Source organism: Caloenas nicobarica, chromosome Z, assembly GCF_036013445.1.
Source record: "Caloenas nicobarica isolate bCalNic1 chromosome Z, bCalNic1.hap1, whole genome shotgun sequence".
In the NCBI taxonomy this organism is placed as follows: Eukaryota; Metazoa; Chordata; class Aves; order Columbiformes; family Columbidae; genus Caloenas; species Caloenas nicobarica.
The window spans coordinates 83,633,052-83,653,820 of NC_088284.1; the positions used below are offsets into that span (position 1 = coordinate 83,633,052).

The following is a 20,769-nucleotide window of genomic DNA, read 5'->3' on the forward strand; positions in this document are numbered from 1 at the left end:
AGCCCCGTCCAGCCTGGCCTGGGATGTCTCCAGGGATGGTTCATCCACCACCTCTCTGGCCAACCTGGGACAGGCTCTCACCACCCTCAGGGCCAACAATTTCTCCCTCATGTCCGGCCTGAATCTTACTTCTTTCAGCCATGCTCCCATGTGGTCAGAGTGCCCAATAAATCCAGAGCAGCCCATCTCCAGTGCATTGTCAGGTATGTACAGCCTCACATTTAACCAGCACTGGCTTCATTAAGACGAGTTTTTTAACAGGGAGCCAATGTAGTGACTGAACCAGACCAATCTGTATGAGTGGTCATTTCATCACCTCCTGTGAATATGTATGTAAATATGAATGACTGTATATTTATTTACTTTGTTGGTGAAACATGCCAGTCTGAGTGCCAATACCAGAGGAACACCGTGAGAAACATTTCATGCTCAGTGATTATTCCCAAATGCATATTGTTTAAAATCTGTCATATAACTCCTTTTTTAGTCTGTTAAATGTGCGTTAAATAATTACGATCACCAAACTGTAACATATGAAGAGCCTTACAAGTTCACAAATTTATCATCATATTTACCAGGATATGAAACAATGCTTCTTCAGGAAAACAGCTCTAAAAATTACACTTTGCAAAATATTCATCTCTGCTCTCATATTCAGATAAAGATAGTGAAAATGCACACAATTTATCCACAAAACTTGTAATCTCTGGGAAAAAAAAAGTATTCTGGTTTGTCTAACAAGTTGCTTTAAGTCAGGATATCAATAGATAATATGATAGTAGAATATTTTAGGCAGCTGAGTAAATGCAAAATGCCTTCTTTTAAAAAAGGATGAGCTAGGGAGTATTTAGCAGACTTTGTCCTGCAGGCAGGCGGGGAACCTGATGCAGAAGAGTGGAAGGAGTAAATCTGCAGAGCCGCAGTTACTCTATCCACACAGGCACCTGTGGATCGGGTTTGTGGAGACCATGATTAAATTGCTCCAAAAATAACTATAAATATTATGAAACCATACTTCTAGATGCCTATAGCTGAGGATAATATACATTTAAAAAGGAAAATTAGACTATTCGATTGGTTTTTATCAACATTATGAATTCCTGTTACCACTCACTGCTGTTTGGAGAGGGAAGGAGACGGAAAGGAAAAGGAAAGGAAGAAAGTAAAAGTACTGCACTCAAGTCCTGTAAAAACATTGAGATCCAGCTCCAGGGTACTTTCAAAGCAAGTTTCATTAATGTTTCAGGAGAGCCATCTTATTGATGCTGGAAAACTGTCATTAATCTTGAATGTAGAAGCGAAAATAAAACAGTGGCAGAGTGAACAGTCTTATACAGCTTATACAAATTGTTAAGAGTGCAGACACCGGGAAGTTTACCTGTTGTGGCTTGTCACTTGCACACAGTCTAAGTAATATAATTCTTGTTTTAGCTAAATGAGCTTGTATACATTTGCTAAATGTCATAGTTTTCCAGGAGAGTCATGTAAAGAAGGTCTCATTGCTTACCTTGCTCTTGTATTGTAATGGATGTTTTGCCAAGATATGTAACTATCTATACAGAATCTCATCTATAACCAATGCTGCTTTGGAAAATTTGGAGAAGGCAAAGCTAAGTGAAAAAAAACCCCAACAACCTCAAAAAACAGCAACAGTAACAACTAATCTAGAGAGATCTATATTTTAAAAAAATCATAAAACTGTGGTGTCAATAATTCAGCTTGATGGTTTGATATTTGCCTTAGTTACCCATCTAGTCTTAAAATTTGACATTTTCTACTTCTCACTAATATTGCAAGTTTGATTTTCTTTAATGATGTTATGCTATCTACCCCTATGTTCATAGAACATGAAGAATTATCTGTTCTCTAATGGGCCTTCGCAAACTCCACACAAGAAAGTGAAGAGAGAAATGAAAAGATTAAATGATGGGTACAGTTATCAAAGGCTCTAGCATGGCTATATTTATAGGGACTTCACCACCAGGTTCAGGTTGTGCTTTACTTGGCTTGGTTTTGTTTCTCCACAAATCGAGAAAAATCCTTTCAAATGCAAATTTTGCCACAGCACCAGCAGGTGACACAGTATTATCCTTCTGTCCAAAGGGAAAGAAGGAAAACTCCTGCTTTGCATCACAGATTACAAATACCCAAGCAGGCTGCCATTTCAAATATTTCCTTTTTATAGATTTAAGCACAAATTTTATTTTTCTTACCCTGTGCAGCATCCTGAAGTAGAGGCCTGTAAATAACAGATGAATCATCGAATCCCAGGCTGGAAGGCACCAGAAGGATCACCTGGTCTATCCCTTCTTGGCACAAGCCCAGTCTAGACAAGCTGGCCCAACACCTGTCCAGCTAAATCTTAAATGTGTCCAGTGTTGGGGAACACACCACTTCCCTGAGGAGATTATTCCAATGGCTGATAGATCTCATTAGGAGAAATTTCCCTCTCATGTCCAGTTGGAATCTCCCCATGAATATTTCGCACCCATTACCCCTCGTCTTTTCTATGGGACTCCTTGCAGAAAGGGAGTCTCAAGAATTTTGTAGCCACTGGTTAATGACTGGAACACATGAAGTTTCAGGTGCCCTCCAGGCTTCTGTGTAGTGACACGGGTAGAGAGGTTCCTACCAAGCACAATGAGGATTATGCTTACTGTACAGAAACAGCTACAGGCACTTTCTCAAGGGGAGGAGACATTCGGTTTCTTTTCTCCCAATATTTACATGAAAATTGCATAGATATTTACAGTTTTATTTCCAAGTTTTTCTGTTACCCACTGGAAGCATCGCCCTTGAGGCTGCAGGCCACCTCCTGCCTCTGCTGTCTATTCTACAGCCAGTCCTGGATCCTCTGCACCAAGCTGCAGCTGCAAGAGGATCAATACTCCAATTAATTAGGTCCCCTCTCTCTGCCATCTGAATAGCCCCACGTCTACTGCATCATCCTCTTAGGGAATGTGCAGCATGGGTTCAGGCCCACTCAGACTAAACAGAAAATAAACCCAAGGTCTTCCTTCCACCTTGGGAAGGTGCCATGCCCACTACAGTGAAGTTAAGGTGCTACAGGCTGAGTCATCTTCATCTTATCTGAGCTGTGGTTGCCACCGTTACAGCTCTGAATGTCTGTACCTGCCCTCCACAACCTCGATGTGGAGGTGGTAAGGTGCTGCAGGTAGAGGTCAAGGTTGGCAGAGTGCTCAGGGCCTTCTCAAACATCCCTCTCAGCTGCCGCCTCCTGCCTCTGTTAGCAGAGTCAGACTTTTTCCTGATGTGGGAAGATAACGCCAAAAACCTTTAGCAGTTTATGAGAAACTGAAGGTATTTTATCAGTCCACTTGGAATCATGGTCTTCATTTTAGAAGAGCTACTACATAAGATTGCCTTTCCCATCCATGTTTCCTTTGATGAATGGAAAGTATGGAAGCTTTGATGTCACTTGCTCTTCTCCCTGACCCTTTGTTAGTATTGCAGCTGTGGGTTGGGTCATAGGATGCTTTCAGATCTTCTCTGAACTTAAATCTGGCAAGTTTTTAAGCCGCCTTCTTCCACCAGTCAAAAGTACCCTTTTTTGAAGACCTGGTATGCTTTCTACAAAAGTCTTGCCATGCCACTCGCTGTACTTCTTCCTTCTAAATCCAAGTTTTTCATGTTTTTATGTTAAGTACCAACCAGGAAACAGTCTGCCACTGCCAGCTGTACCAAGAGGAGTCACAGAAGCATAAAATGGTTTGGGTTGGAAGAGACCTTTAAAGATCATCTAACTCCAATGGCCCTGCCATGGGCAGGGACCCTTTACACTAGACCATGTTGCTCAAAGACCTGTCCAGCCTTGAAAACTTCCAGGGATGGGGCATCCACAGCTTCTCTGGGCAGCCTGTGCCAGGGCCTCACCACCCTCGTGGGGAAGAGTCTCTTCCTTATGTCCAATCTAAATCTGCCCTCGTTTAGTTTAAAACCATTATCCTCTGTCACTGCAGGCCCTGGTAGTAAAGCCTCTGTTTTTTCTATAAGCCCCATTAAAGTCCAGAAAGGCCGCACTAAGGTCTCCCCGGAGCTTCTCTTCTCCAGCTGAACACCCCAGCTCTCTCAGCCTGTCCTCCCAGCAGAGCTGTTCCAGCCTCGGATCATTCCTGTGGCTCCTCTGGCCCCTCTCCAGCAGGCCCATGTCTTAATTAGGAAGGGCAGTCCCATAATGTGAGAAAAACACCACTGGAAAAGAGATTTCCCAGCACCCAGTTCAGCAAAAACCCAATTCCCTTCTCAGTTACCTTTCGGTGAGTTGTGGTAGAGGCTCGGAGCAGTTGACAGGAGCTGTGGTGAAGATTAAAATGGGTCAGTGTCAACTGAGGAGCTTTGGCAAGAAAGCATTCCAGCTATGTTATACTACCAGCACTACAAGTTAGGTCGAACAACTTTCCTCCTCTATTCCAGTTATACCTAGGAATGGCATGGTACGACAAGATTGTTGTTTGATATTTTTATTTTCTTTTCAAAGTTCTGGTCCTTGTGGCAATTGCAGTGGAGAAATTGCACTGAGACAGTGTGCAAAGCTCCCAAGTTGCAGCTCTTGTTCTTTCCCAGAGCTTAACACTTCCTGCAAATTTGAGCATGTTTTTTTCAATGTGTTTGACCTTTCTTTACTACTTTTGACTGGAGATCTTTCTTCTTCGGGGTTTTTTGTGACATGCCTGAAAAAGGGCATGAGCAACCATGCATAAAGTAAAGTTCCAGGAATGTGTCTTCATGTCAGGGTAAACCAGGTCAGGCAATAATTAAGTACTAAATTATTCCAGAAAATATTAATCAGCACTCTTTGATCAATACATATATCAATGATCAACATCCTAGGTCTTCCTTTAATCACTTGCTGTAATTTAAGCTAAAGTTGAGTGAGAAAAGCAGTTTTCCATTTCTTTTGATTATATTAAAATGGGAAAATATTTATTACCATGTCACTCCTGACTAAGGGTTTCACGCTTCTGTATTGTGCAACCTGAACCATAGATTTTTTTTTTACATTTAAATTTAATTCAGTACCGTGGCTGATGAGGATAAAAATGATGGTTATACTCTTTTTTGGCTCCTTTGGAGAAAGAACTCAATTTCAAACTTACAGAAATTTAAGTTGGCCACTCCAGATTCATTGACGAGGAATTTATCCTGTTTGAAGTATGGCTAAATCTAACTTTAAGCATTAAATTCCTATGGAGAAAAAAGAAATTACCCAGAAGTTCAATGCCTTGAACAACAGATAGTTTAAATTTATTCACTTTTTTGCACAATGATAGCTTGTGGACTTTTTTTTTTTTTTAAATTAAGATCTAAAATTCTTAGTTTATGAGAAACAACCCTTCTCTTGATTACTATGACATGAAAGAAGCTGAAAACTTCCAATGCAGTTGCACAAGTCTTTCAACCAGTTGCACTTTGGCAACTTCCACAACTGAGAGAGCAAAGAACTGTCTGCTTTGTTAAAGCCTTCCTGTTTTTCTAGGGTGATGTCTAAAGATTCCATCTTATCTGGGAGTAGCTGAATTTCCCCTTTGAGAGTCTGAAGATGCGCTCCTTTTATGCTATACCTTACTTAGGCAGAAAGCAATGGAAATTCAGTGTTCCACACTAAAAAAAAAAAAAAAAGCTCTAATTGCAGCTGTGTTTGACATAAAAAGTTTTGGCTTTTCGCCTTTGCAAGATTTCAGAAAAATTCTTGAGGAGGAGGTATTTATTGAAAATTTGCAATAGCAGTTTTGGTGGAGGGTGGGGAGATGAGTTGTCCTTAATAGAAGCAGCTGCACAGCAACCTGGAAATCAGCCCAGTTGGGAGGAAAAAAGTTTGCTCTCAAAAGAGATGCAGAGTCAGAAATGGAGAGAAGTTTGTGCTTGGCCGTCAGCGAGGCTCCTGCAGCTGAGCGAGGACGGGAGGGACGAGTAAAGATGTCCCTGTCCCGCGAGGCAAAGATCCCTGGCTGCTGAGCTGGAAAAGTTTTATTGCATTTTGTGTGATAGGTATGTGATCCAGAGCTGATGAGAGCAATAATTTCTCCTTTCTCTCCTTTGCTTTATGCTCTTGGGCTGTCCTAGAATGAAATACTTCAGCATCGTGTAAGTGTATTTGCTGGCAGGTCCAGCAGCTCTTCCTCTTGTTGATAAAAACCCAAAGCTCTTAGGGCCCACCTTAACAGATACACTATGCAGCCTTCTTAATGACTTCCTGATTATTCCACTGTTTTAATTGCAATAGTAAACCAACTGGGTTTTATTCCACTTGGATTTCAAATGCTAAGTTACAGTATAGTAGTAGTTTGAAGCTCATTGCTATTATGAAACACACTTGGTTGTTCCTCACTACAAACAACTGTAAAAATGGGGTAAGTGAGCTCTGTAGTTTGTGTTATCAGCAGAAATATAATTAGAACCTCTCAGACAATTACTCTCAATGGATCCTGAGTGCTCTGACACCTACTTCGAGTGTGGACCCCAGTTAAGTTACTCATTTTCACTGGACCCAAATACAGTTGCTAAATTTTACTTTCTGAGAGCCAAAAGAGTTTCATGTTCATGAAATGCATTATTCTTTTGTGGTTGTTTATGAATGGACGAGTTGCTTAGGAATAAAACCCGACAAATGTAACAGGTTAGAAATTGACTTCAGAAACAATCTGGAAATGGAAGATATGTTGAAATATTTACGGCATAAGGCAGGATTGATTCTCTGCAGAGGCCTCCCACACAAAGCAGAGTAGACAAACTGCAAATGGTGAAAATGGGTTCACCGACAAATTATTTTAAAATGTCCTGTTGTGGCAGGAGAATGGCATTTAATCAATGTGCATTCTTAGCCTTGCCTCTGTGCGCCATGTTTTCAGTGAGATCAAATTCGGGTGATTGAGGCATTAAAAGTAGTTCACCAATTTTCAAGAAACAGATGTTCCCATCCCACCCCCTCCAATTATATGTTTTGGGGCTTAAAGTGCTGAAATCCTGCACACAGAAATATGATGTTTTCGTTTGTTTGCCCTTTGCACCACTCATGGGAAAACGACAGTGTAGGACTTCAAAGAAAGAGGCTTCATAATATCTAGTAGAGAGATGCTTAAAGCTGTGTTTAATGCAGGAAATGTGTTTAACTAACTCAGACATTACCACCAAAGTAGACACTGAGAATTGAGTACAGAAAAAAAGAAAAGACACAATAGGAAATCGCACGCAGACTGATGGGCAACATGAAGAAGGTACAAAGCTTGCAGAGTATCAAAGAACACTGCAAAACTGACAGCTGGCAGCAAACATCCACACATTGTCAAGTCGAAAGTTTGGCTTTTTTTAAACAAAATAGGCTCATCAGTGATTCTGACTTCATCAATAGTATGTTGGTCTTCTGGCAGCATACAGTGAAAAGTTGGTTACATGAGCTTCACAAATAAATTCTTTTAAAGTCATGATGTAATTGGAGCATATTTAAGTCCAAGACTTCCTGCAGAACAATCATTCGCCCGGCATTCTTTCAAACAAACAAACAGAAATATCAAAATATCTGTCTCAGCAGAAACCGGCTGTCAACATATCTGTAAAATAAACAAATCCAGGATGATCTCTTGTGAGCAGTGCAGCTAACATATAGTTCTTTAGACAAATATATATCTACATTTGCTTGCAAAGTATTTCTAAATAGTCTTTTCAAAAAGTATTTGTTAGAGTAGTGCAATATAACTTTAAGAGCAATTGCAACCAACGAGAGGTAACCCAGAGGGGACTGCAGGAACACGATGCAGTCCCAACTTTCTCCCCTGGGCAAAAATCCCCTTTAATGTCACCGGGAGCTATGACTAAGAGATGTGCACAGGTCGTCCCTCAGGAATGAAGTCTTTGCTCGCTACGTGGGGAGCTGAGCATGGAAGTCCACATGCAGCTGTCAGAATATATCCCCAGGTACTCGTTATGCAGTGGCCACTAAGACATTTGAAATGTAAACGTTTCTCATCTATGTTCCACGTAATTTACAAAATAATGCAGACTCCATGCAGTAGGGCACAATCGTATCAGCAGAACTGACTACATTATTAGCTAAGGAAATAAAACCGGTATATCAGTTTTACCACAACTGCATTTCTTCCTCTACACTATATTTCACATTGGTAACAGGTAATGTGTTATATCATAAAGCATATTAATATGATCTTGTGATTTGAAAGCAAAAACGTTTTCTGCAAGACTTCCATATTAAAATAGTTATGTGCACAAAAGGTGTTCATAGCATGACACCCAAAGCAACGTGAAGTTAGTCTGATAGTATTTCCATTACAGTAGAACTATGAACTTCATTCACTAAACTATGTAGTACAAATGAAGATTACTGGTACATATAGAAAAATCAGATAGGCAATCTGTTACAAACCTGGCAGTATTTTGAGAGAGACAGAGATTTTTAGGTCTTATAATGGAATGATAAAAACGGCAGGAACTTCTTTCGGGAGCTCCAGAAAGAGATTTGCACTTGGTGTTTCTCTTTATCTTATAAGCAGCCCTACTGCACAGGAAAACGTTGCACCAAGAATTAACATCAGGGTCAGGAGTTCAAAAAAATCTGCTAAAACTTAAGTGCAGTAGGCTCCACTACATTGTATTTGTCTTGAAATGTATAAAACATAGAAAATTGTTATGGTGACCTGCTGGATAAAAATATTAATGCTCACAAATAAAACCTGACTGAATTTTTTGAGTCAGATTTAAATTTACACCTTTTGCAGATTTAGTCAGCATGATATGAGTATTTCACGAATCTTTGAAGATCAAGTAGTAGTGCGTATTTACCATTTTAGATTGATTCATTTAATGTATTATGCTGTTTCTAGCAAGGCTTTCAAATGGCAAAAACCCTACTTGAAACCTTCGTCAAATGTGTCTTTACAGTGCAAAGTATACAGTCAACGAGAAATGCCTTTTTACAATATTTACAAAACCTCCCCATTAGATAAAAAGGCAAAATAAATAAAAAAGCTTAGAGAAAGGAATCGCTGCTTAGGCTGTAGGCTTGCTTTTTCTTTTATCTTCTCCCAGCAGATGCTAGTCCCCTCAACACGTGAAGTTGGCTAAACAGGAATGTTTTTCTTCCTCTTGCTTGGGCTGTGACTGGGATCCTGTTTCAGTTCATGGTATTGCACCTGTTTAAACACAATGTTCAGAAAGAAACCAGTCAGGAGGTGCTTGCGAGAAAGAGACAGATCTCTATTTTTTCCTAGGAAAAAAAGAGAAAGAAAAAGAGAAAGAAAAAGAAAAAGAAAAAGAAAGAAAAATAGAAAGAAAAAAAGAAAGGAAAAGAGAAAGAGAAAGAAAAAAAAGAAAGAGAAAAAGAAAAAGAGAAAGAAAAAGAGAAAAAGAAAAAGAAAACTATCCATCTGCAAAGTACATGGGATCTGCAGGTGTGATTCAGCAACAGATCCAGAGTAAGCTTTTTACAGCATTAGGAGAATCCTGGCAGGAAGCAAAGCAGTGTGCTGACAATAACCTTAAGAAGGCTACTTTTATTGTTTTCTCCATGAGCTCTAACAGAGATTAAACAGTCTCCTCTCTAATTAATTGGAAGAATATTCTTTGCAATGTTTCTTAAAAACTTGCTTATTTTCAAAGGCCCACCACGGAGGGGATCAGATTTAGAGTGGGAACATGCACCCCCCTATTTATACCAGCTCCAAACTGAAATCCTTACCTAGGAATATGGGAAGTGTATAATCTTCTTGATATTGGAGGTGATATATGTGCCTGACATGATCTTAATGCTTTCACCTTCTCAAGAGATTGTGTACTGCATTACAAAAGCTTGTAATTCATAACCAACTTATTTTTAAAGGAGTTTATGAGCATGTCCATAGTAAAAACTTTCACCCCAGAAGAGGCTGAAGTTCCCTGAGTGCTGTCAGAATTATCTTTAGTAGTTAATTCCCCAGTGCAAACAGTCCAGCAGCCTCTAAAAGGTTCATGGACCGTCCCCAACTTGTGTTGCAATTTCTTTATGTCAAAGAATATAATGTTGAATCAAAAGAATGGCTTTAAAATTTGTATAAAAACCCTAGAAAGTCAAGATGCCACACATCAAATTAACTGCGGTAAGGACAGTTTCAAAAATATACAAACCACTTGCACATCTGAAGGAACTCTGGATAGAAAGTCAAGTAGCTCATTGTTATCAATTGCATACGGACTTCGAAGCTTCTTTGTAAATTTGTTGATGCCTGCAAAAATGAGAGTTCAAATGTTACTAGCATAATTTAAAAAAAACCCCTCACATACCCTTATATATATATTTTGGCAAAGTTCTAAAAGAGATTTTAGGACCCATTTCAAAGCCTGACATTAGCAATGAATTAAAGAATGAATGAACTGTAAACTCATGCTGTAAAAGTCAGAACCTGCTGCTGTGATTCCCTCTGCTTCAAATATAAAAGTTGTAGGTATAATTTCAAATTCCTCCAACACTTTTTTTTTTTTTTTTAATTAAAATAAATAGAAACTGTGGTTATTATGTGGAGGTTGTAAGAAGGAGAGAAATAAATTGTACTCCATTTCTCTGGCAGAGAGGACAAGCAATAACAAGCTTGATGGTGGCAGAGAAGATTCAAGTTAAGACACGAGGAAAATCCCCCTAGTGTGGAGGATGGTGAAGCAATGAAGTCTTCATCACATGAAGGGTTTAGGATGAGTTTATACAAACCGCTGTCCCGCAGTGACAGACCACATGACGGCAGTGCAGAGAAGGGATGCAATGTCTCCCTGAGACATCACGGTCTTGCAATGCCTATTGACAATTAGTGTTGGATAACGCCAAGAAAATCCTTCCCAAACTAAGCTGAAAGACTCTTTTTCTTCTCATTACACACCGGGTCAGATTCAGACAGTTTTCACGTGAGATCCTTGTGTAAATACACGCTTAAAACATGGGCAGGAACAGCACAAACCACACAGACTCTCATATGAGGGGGAGAAAGCTGAAAGAGCATTAAAAATTTGCCATTCTGTGTAATTTATCAAGGCTGCATCAGAGATAAGATAATATAGTTCATCTTTCACCAAGTCTTCGGTGCCCAAGCCTTAGCGAGGACATGAAGCTTGGGGACGGAGCACACGAGCTGCTTCCCACTGCCCAAATTCCCAGTTCTGTGGTGCAGATGGGAGATGCTGAGACCCCCTTATGTGGTGACCCAACAGCCTGCCCCGCCATTTATTGCACGTGGGCACTGGACCACCTGTGGATGACTTCAGGAACTGATGTGGTCTCACCTTGTCACTTCTGACAAAGAAAAGTACCAGCCACGCCATGAAAGTAAATGCACAAATAAGTCATGATCACGGCTCAAGAAAAGAGCTGAACAGATGAGATAGGACACTAGAGAAGAAGCAAAATACAAGGGGATTAGGACTTTTTTAAAAGCTTGAAAGTTTTTAGATTAAAATTATTTTCTTCATACTCTTTTCCACTGAAGCAGCTGTAGCAGTTACCAGGACTCTGCACTCTTGCAAACAGAGATGGTTCCTACACAGTTATACAAAAGGCAAGCCATAACATGGGTATATTTTCATTAAATAAAACCCCATCTTCCCAAAGAACAAAACGGGCAAATGCTGCTACAGACCAGCTCAAACTTTCCTGTGGACAAAAATCAGACAAAGAGGTCTTCTGCCTTCAAGTGAAGGATGGACGATTAGGATTAAGAAATGTAGGTAGATGTGGGAGGCTAGAAATAAGCAATATTGGGGAAAACAGGCATGCATTGGATACACTGCATTTTTTGAAGGGATGGCCGATCAAGGCTACACACAGCATGACACGGGGTCTGGACTGGTGAAGCTGTGGCTAAGCGTTACCTGTCTGCTCTCCCAGCAAAACACAACAGAAAGAGTCCCCTAAAAAAAGGGATCCCCATACACATGCTGAATGAGAAGCCACCTAAACTGAAACACAGGAGAAAATTGTGTAGCTGAAACCTCCAGTGAAGAAAGATGCTTGAAGCCATATCTAGATGGATCAGAGAACTTGGGGACAGGGAGGGAAGAGATGGATGGAAAGAGAGCAAGGTGCATTTATCATACAATAATTAATTGGTGCTTCTGTTATCCACCCATGGTTGGGGAGGCACGGACTCCAGTTTGGGAGTCCAAGCTCTGACTTTTACCTGAAATTGAGACATTTCTGGGGGAGTGTCACCCCTCCCGGGGTACGGCAGGGGTTTGGGTCAGGAGCTTCTCAAACTACGGTGCTGACTCTATAGTTTTGTGGGTCTTGCAGGGGAATTATAATGTCAGGTTCTTGCATGAAACCAAGGGGATGTAAGAAAGCCAGCATAGAAAATGCCAGATCTGTCTGAAAAATGACAGAAAAAAGGACACAGACCAGCTACCTCAAACTTCAGTAATAAGAGGCCTTCCATCATGTGTGTGCTAAGAATGAAATTTTGGGAACAAACTAAGAGTTTGGGTTTCACCCAAGTGATATCTGGTATGTGGGGATTAAATGAAATTATGAGACAGGAAAGGACAGTAAACCCACATGCTTGCTTCATTTAGTTCCATAAACATTTTTTGTTCAAATGCTCCTAATTGGTTCTTCTCCATTTGGTATAGTCTGCTACATTTATTTCTGAAGACTCTACAAGACTATTACTAACACTGACATATAACAAAGATGTTCTTTGGAGTCAGTTCAGTGATTTTATATTACCTCTTCAGAAGTTTTTACAAAGGCATGGTTGCTATTGTTATCTTCAGAAAGAAAATTTAGCCACAGATTTAATTGAGAGGGTGCTTTTCACAGGTCTGCACTACTGAGCAAGGGTACAGCTGCTCGTGGTGTAAGATGTATAAAAAAATTACAAATGAAAACTTGGAGCATTATTTACAACAGACGTGGTAATGGTAGCTGTTTAAAATCAGTCTAAAGAATAAATATAAGGACAAGCAGTGAGAGCTTGGATCAATCACAATTCCACCCCCGCCTGGCCTCCCCAGTTTCTGTTCATTATCAGCCAGCAAAATACCACATATACCGTTCTGTCGGACTAAAGGTGACCCTTTAAACGGGTTTCTTGTTGCTACGTTTACATACGCTTTCACAAGATAAAGTACTGCAGTAAAAAAGGCATATTGTCCTAAATGCACTACATAGATTGAAATGACTCTGTTTGTGTATAAGTGGTGAAAATAAATCAGAGTAATATCTAGACAAAGCTACACTTTGATATATGAAGAATGCTCATGGCTACATGTTTATAGTATGATGAAGCCTACAATGCCAGCCAAGAAAAATGCATTTTGAAGCTGGGTCTAAATCTTTACGCAGTTGTGATTTTTAACTAACCTGTCTCTTTCCATCATGGGGCAGCTTCATGACCATAAATACAGAAAAGTACTGACAATCTAAGTCATCCCTTAAAACCCAGTTTTTTCTAAGTGGCACAGACAGTTAAAAAAGGCTTTACTTACCCCAGGCAAGGACAATGTATCTCAGTGGAATGAAATAGAGGATAATGGTGAACAGAGAGAGGGCAACAATTGCCAGCCAGCTCAGGAATGGGACAGTCCAGTTGAATGTACTAAAAGAAGAATTGAAAAAAGTCAGAACTTCAGTCGCCTGACAGAGCCAATGAAAGAACAAACAAGGGGCAGGACAGTGTGTGGATACGCAAAGCTGGAAACTCAACCCTGCACCTAAGAAGGAGAGGGATAGGGAAGAGGAGGGGACAGAACAGTCAGTCCTGAAGACAGGGATAGTGCAACAGCAGTGGTGAAAGAAGGAAATAAAAACAGTGTGTGTGTGGGAAAAATGACAAAAAGAATGGAAGGAGGAGAAAAAAAGAGGGAGTGGCATAAGACAAAGTACATTGCAGGAAAAGCGAAGAAAAACTTTATCATTACAGATAATAAAATAAAACAAAACCAAACCAAACAAAAATAAAATAAAATAAAATTTAAAAAAATAAAAAAAATAAATACAATACAATACAATACAATAAAATGAAATAAAATTAAATGAAATAAAATAAAATAAAATAAAATAAAATAAAATAAAATAAATTATTTCTTTATGGATAAAGGAGGAGAACTTCTGGGTTCCCATCAGTTTCAGGACATCAGCTTTCAAAAAAAGTCCCAGACTGAAACACCCTTAATAAGGGTCCTAAACTCTGTGATAAAAGCTGCTGATCACCTCACTTTGCAGGGAGGCAGAGAAAGCTAACGAGTCTGGAAGAGCCGTGCCGGGTCTCCCCAACCTCTGCGTGCAGGGCAGAGCGATGGGTTGGAGAGACAACTCACACCCACATCCCATGGATCCGCCGGTTGGAGGGACCTTGGCTCAACAGGACTGTCCTATGAAGGCACCACCAGGGCAAAGGTGTTGGATGACATTTATCCAGAAGGAAAATGTGGTTTTGGCTCTGAATAGCTTGATGATGCTCTTTAAAGTCTTACCACCAGCTACATGCCCAATCAGTGCGATAACATTATTTGGCTTCTCTGGCTGAATAATTGCAATTATCTGAATTGCTAGCCATATTTTTCATAATGAGCTCTGGCTTCTTGTGTTTATTTGTCTTCTTTTCTCCCTGGAAATTTTGACATGTCTCCAGAGCGAACATTATGTCAGTGTCACTCGGCATAGGATCGCTCCCTTTCTCCTCGGGGGACACCTGCTCTTTTCCCCTCTTCTGCACGCGTTTGGGATGAACAGAAGGTTGAGGGTCTGCTCGTGTTCCTGCGACTCGGCTTGGTGAGGCGGATCACAGACACACCATGTGTGGGAACACTGGCTCCCCACTTAGCAAACCTCCTTATGTGCCGTGTTAGCACAGCACTCAGTACAGGTTTCCCATTATAGTTTTCAGAACAAATTACCGAGATTTACAGGAAGATTTAGTTTCGAAAATTCTGTTGCTCTCATCTGGCATATAACAGAACAAACCCCACCTCCAAAATGCACAATTAGGAAAACTTAATCATCAAGACAACTTCCATGAGCAGCCTTTTGATAAAAGACTGCTTTTGGAGAGAGGCTCGCTTTGCTCATCTGGAAAACTTGTGCAACACAACGTGCTTGTGCACGGAGTCTGCCTGGAAGTGTCCCCACGGGAATGCTTCCTAGGCCTTCCTATTAGGGACTTTGCTCTTAAATGCATAAATAGCAACCGCCTTTTCATCCTGACTCTGATGTGCTTGCCATTGCTGATAGATTAAAACACCAAACCAAAACAAAAACCAAAAAAATGGCAGAACAGCCTCCTGTTTCCTGCAGGTTGACCTCAACCCAATGCATCAGTTTCCTAAAATTCACTTCCAGAAGTCAGTATTTATTTTGAGGCTGTAACCTTTGCACAGGCTATGGTGTAGAACATCAATGCACTGCAGGTGGCTACAGCAGTGGACGGGACAGGTGCCTCATGCTCCAAAATCAGCCCCAGAATGAGGGAACACATGGTGTCAACTCTCCTGCCAGATGTGCTGTGTGCATCAATAGAAGAAGCTTCTTGTGAAGGTTTTCTCACTCGTAGTGGCTGCTGGGCCAGCAGAACTGTGGTTGCAAAGGCTCCCAACTGCTCCCAACTTCTCATCCATCAAGGACGATGATGCTCTCAGCTTTTGGGAGGTAGAACGCACAGGCAATCCTGTCCCTGCTTCCCAGCTGATGGATGGAAGATATCTGTCTGGAACCCATCTGACCTCAAATAATAAACCTTACACTGCTACCCGCTGACCAAGCCAAAAATACACCAAGTGTCCTGCAAGAAATCTCAGAACCTCTTCTGCTTAAGGCCTGAATTTGCTGGTAATTCTCATATATCATGTATTATATGTTACCAATTACATGTGCTTTACAGAATCACAGAATCACAGAATGTTAGGGATTGGAAGGGACCTCAAAAGATCATCTAGTCCAATCCCCCTGCCAGAGCAGGAAAACTTAGGTGAGGTTACACAGGAAGGTGTCCAGGTGGGTTTTGAATGTCTCCAGAGAAGGAGAATCCACAACCCCCCCGGGCAGCCTGTTCCAGTGTTCCGTCACCCTCACTGAGAAGAAGTTTCTTCTCACATTTAAGTGGAACCTCTTGTGTTCCAGCTTGAACCCATTACCCCTTGTCTTACTGTTGGTTGTCACCGAGAAGAGCCTGGCTCCATCCTCGTGACACCCACCCTTTATATATTTATAAACATTGATGAGGTCACCCCTCAGTCTCCTCTTCTCCAAGCTCAAGAGCCCCAGCTCCTCAGCCTTTCCTCATAAGGGAGATGCTCCACTCCCTTAATCATCTTTGTGGCCCTGCGCTGGACTCTCTCCAGCAGTTCCCTGTCCTTCTTGAACTGAGGGGCCCAGAACTGGACACAATATTCCAGATGAGGTCTCACCAGGGCAGAGTAGAGGGGAAGCAGAACCTCTCTGGACCTACTAACCACCCCCCTTCTAATACACCCCAGGATGCCATTGGCCTTCTTGGCCACAAGGGCACAGTGCTGGCTCATGGTCATCCTGCTGTCCACCAGGACCCCCAGGTCTCTTTCCCCTACACTGCTCTCTAATAGGTCATTCCCCAACCTGTACTGGAACCTGGGGTTGTTCCTGCCCAGATGCAAGACTCTACATTTCCCCTTGTTATATTTCATTAAATTTTTCCCCGCCCAACTCTCTAGCCTGTCCAGGTCTCGCTGGATGGCAGCACAGCCTTCTGGCATGTCAGCCACTCCTCCCAGCTTGGTGTCATCAGCAAACTTACTGATAGTACACTCAATTCCCTCATCCAAGTCATTGATGAATATATTGAACAGTATTGGTCCCAGAACTGACCCTTGAGGCACTCCACTAGATACAGGCCTCCAACCAGACTCCGCCCCATTGATCACAACTCTCTGGCTTCTTTCCTTCAGCCAGTTTGCGGTCCACCTCACTACCCGATCATCCAGTCCACACTTCCTCAGTTTTTAGGAGGAAAGGTTTTGCTAACTCACATAAAAAATACTTCCAGCAACTGAACATATGTGTATCCTTAACATCTGAACCCCTTATTCAGCTCTGCTTATGTCCTTTATCAAAGCTGCCTTTTTAATTATTTCTTTTAAATAACTACTGTTTGGCCTCACAACAAGATTCTCCTTCTGTTTTACTTAAAAGCCTTAGTTCTGATCTTTTTCCCCAATGAATGTATCCCTAAATTCCAAAATTAACATAACAGGATTTTCATTAACTGAGGACCTCCACAGAGCAAAATAAATATAGATGCATTTCAATGGTGGATCATGCAAAATGGAGTCACTCAACCAAAACCAGACCAAACCAAACCAGACCAAGCCAAACCAAACCGAACCAAACCAAACAAAAAGCCCCACGAAAAACAAAACAAAAACACCCACAATTTTTTTTTTAAAAAAGGAAGGGAAAATATCTAACACTTAGTACCCCAGCTATACCCCCAGTATCAGAGAACAATCCAGCACCTGTGTCAGTACTTACTTCTTGATTCTTTCTCCAAAGGAAGATACTTCATCAAGGATATTCTGGACACTGACGCACACCTCCTGGATGGCGTAAAGTCTATTCATAAATCCCTTTTTTTCACTGTCCTAAAAAAAAGAACAGGAGTAGATGAATAATTTCTGACTGTAAGAAAAGGATCGTGTGTCCATCAGTTAAGTTTCAAAAGCACGTGTTACAGCTTCATCTAGAAGTAATTGGTAAAACCTGGCAAGCAGAAATTGTTTTCTTGTCCTTTACACAGTGCGTATTGACAATATATATGTTTTAGTATTATATGCTGAGCACCACAGAATTTTGTCATAGCATTAGTTTCTGAATATGTATTTCAACAAGCCAAGTCTTTGGTTCATAAACTTGTTGAAAGTGCCAACCTCACATGTTATAGAATTACAGAGTCACAGGATGGTTTGTGTTGAAAGGACCTCCCCAGCTCCCCCAGTGCCACCCCTGCCATGAGCAGGGACATCTTCACCAGCTCAGGTTGCTCAGAGCCCCGTCCAGCCTGGCCTGGGATGTCTCCAGGGATGGGGCATCCACCACCAATCTGGGCACCCTGGGCCAGGCCCTCACCACGCTCAGGGGCAACAATTTTTTCTGTTCTCTCAAGTGATAAGAGTCAAAGGTGGAATAAGGGCAGTCTGTTGAAATGGTGGTTCTTGCACCGATGTAGGCACCAGGAAGAGAAACATTCCTGTGGGAATCACTGAGCAAGAAACCAGAAGCATCTCAGCTCCTACAGACACCATCCCCATCAGCTCCACGTGAGATTTTTGCCTTCCTTGCTCCTTCAGATCATCTTGGACCACAAGGATGGAACAGAAAATGATACAAAGGACATGATACAAAGATGTGCTGCTCTTCTGCTTAACTGGGACCATCACAGGCATTTCATTTAGCTTAGGAAAGATATGCTCATATTTAGCATTTTGTATCACATGCCACTATTTCATACACAGTTTCATGTATTTATTACACACATGGCAACCCTGCCCATCCTTTAACAAATCCTCTGTGCTTCTTTTACTTCTCCATCCATTAGCAACACAGCATTAGGACACCCCACACACCCACAGCACAGATGGTGGCACCGGTCCCAAGTGAACCTGTGCACATCATTCAGCAGCAGGTGAGACACTAAATACATGTTTGACTTGTCAGACGTACCCATGTCCCCCATCACCATCTATTCTACGTTTCTGCTTGGCCGGTGAGCACGATTGCTCACTCTCTCGTTTCTCCTTACGAATATTCAAGAATTGCTACGCATGAAACATATGAAAGATGTAACTCCGACCACCTTTGTAATATGATTAGTGCAGCCCGTGGCTCCTAGAGCATATAAAACACCAGCCATGGACAAAATGAAAGATGCAGGGGAGGTGTCATTGTAGAAAGCAATTTAATTACCTCCTTACTTACTCAGGTTTCTATAGATTTTTGTTCACAAAGCGATCAACTGTGGTAATGAAAAATCTAACCACAATTCCGTTTTTGTTAAATTTATCAATGGTGTGAACTGTGGGGTTGTCCTGTGCAGGGACAGGAGTTGGACTTGGTGATCTTTGTGGGTCCCTTCCAACTCAGGACATTCTATGATTTTATATGTCCTTAATTTTTTTTTTTTTTCTTAAACAGAGTTATCATTTGTGTATCAAAAGTACCAACCACCCTTATTAAGACATTTTGTGGGGTCTTTGATGGATTCGCCATCAGTGAATGTTGTCCTTCTTTCTGCCAACTCGGGTGGACTTTGTCTCCTAGAAGAACCCAACAAGGTGCGCTCGGGTACATCAATGCACTCCATGGACCATTCCTCAACTGGGCCTCCTCCTGCTCTGACGACTTGTTCTTTTTTGCCCCAAAAGCTTTCTATCTCTAAACCCAGACAGGCTGCAGCATCAAACCCATGCAGAGCCATCAGCACTCTCAAAAAAATGCTATATTGGATGAGATTAAAATGAAGCATAACCATGGAAAAAAAATGACATTTTTTTTATTTTTTGAGAGACTACAGGTAAGTCAAAAGCTTATGTTCAACATTTCCAGTGGACAGATGCTGTATTACCCTATCTAGTTTGAATTTTATTACTGTTTATCAAAATAAGAAATGGAAAGAAAAATGTTTCATGATTAGCAAAATTTTTGATTAAAAAGCTGTTCAAGATTTTGCCATCACAAATCACACAATACAACAGTCTGTAATTGATTCCAAAGTCCAGCACGTAAGAAGTTATCATACATTGCATTTAATTTTTATTTTCTTCTCCTGATGCTTAATTAGCAGGCAGTGTATTGATTAATTTATTTTATTGTAATTTTTGTTGTCTTAATAAACCATATTGGATGAGGAAAACATTTAAGCTTCAATTATCTGAAGTTACTTCAGTGACACTGGTTCTGCAACTATGTTGTCAAGATTTTTTGTGAAGACATTGGAAGTATTTAGCTGCAGAACACAGATTGTCTAAGCACAAACAATCATGAGAGAGACAGACAGACAGGCAGACAGAGATGGCAAAACTACTTCCAGTGACTGTGTCTAATCTAAAAAACCCAAACACTTCAGATACAGCAAAACAGCTTGGGTTCTCAGTAAAGATTACTCATTATTTATTAAACAAAGAAATATTTCTGTTTTTTGAGGACGGCCATAACCACAGTCACTAGTATCAACTATATCCAGCGATGCACAACACCACCAAGTCATTTCTGAAGTTATTTCCTTAATAATTATCATATTTCTGAAGTCTTGGCAGTGAGAGCAACATTGTCCCCAAGTTTACATCTTCAGAGGAGGTGCAGCACATACCCAGTGTGTTTCATTTGTCATCAGGAAAGGGACACTTGCTCTATTGCTTCATGTAAAACACACACCTCCAGTACTGAAGAAACATGAAAATAATCTGTTTTCTCATACAGCAGAAGTGAGCAATAAGACATGCAGAAATCACGGGTATTTTTGCGCTTTTCAGATACATATATACTCATTTTTGTTTAACATGTTCTGTCCTCTCTGTAAAATTATCTTGATTTATGATTAAGTTGTGTGAGAAAAGAATTATGTCACTGTAACAAACCCAGTACCATTTGTGGTATCTCCAGAACTCGACTGGGATTACATTCAGAGGACATGAGGCTCTTTCTCTTTACAAATACATTACAAGTCAAACTTGTACCTTCTCTTGAAAACACATCTGTTTTAAATAATTCCCCTAACCCATTCCCAAAAAACCCAAAAGACAGAATGAGACAGA

General features: G+C 40.9%; 1 protein-coding gene across 3 annotated transcripts in view; it reads right to left on the reverse strand.

Moving 5' to 3' along the window:
- Positions 1 to 7,120: 7,120 nt before the first annotated feature.
- Positions 7,121 to 20,769, reverse strand: part of MCTP1 (multiple C2 and transmembrane domain containing 1) — a 271,911-nt gene continuing 258,262 nt past the window's right edge. For 2 of the 3 annotated variants that reach the window (XM_065656220.1, XM_065656221.1), the window contains 4 exons: positions 17,492 to 17,601; positions 13,477 to 13,586; positions 10,135 to 10,232; positions 7,121 to 9,164 (listed from right to left, as the gene is read on the reverse strand). In XM_065656220.1, the coding sequence (XP_065512292.1) occupies positions 9,093 to 9,164; positions 10,135 to 10,232; positions 13,477 to 13,586; positions 17,492 to 17,601 (390 nt within the window). In that variant the 3' untranslated portion in view covers positions 7,121 to 9,092. The remainder of the gene's footprint in view (positions 9,165 to 10,134; positions 10,233 to 13,476; positions 13,587 to 17,491; positions 17,602 to 20,769) is intronic. The other variant, XR_010607827.1, reaches the window with a different exon arrangement.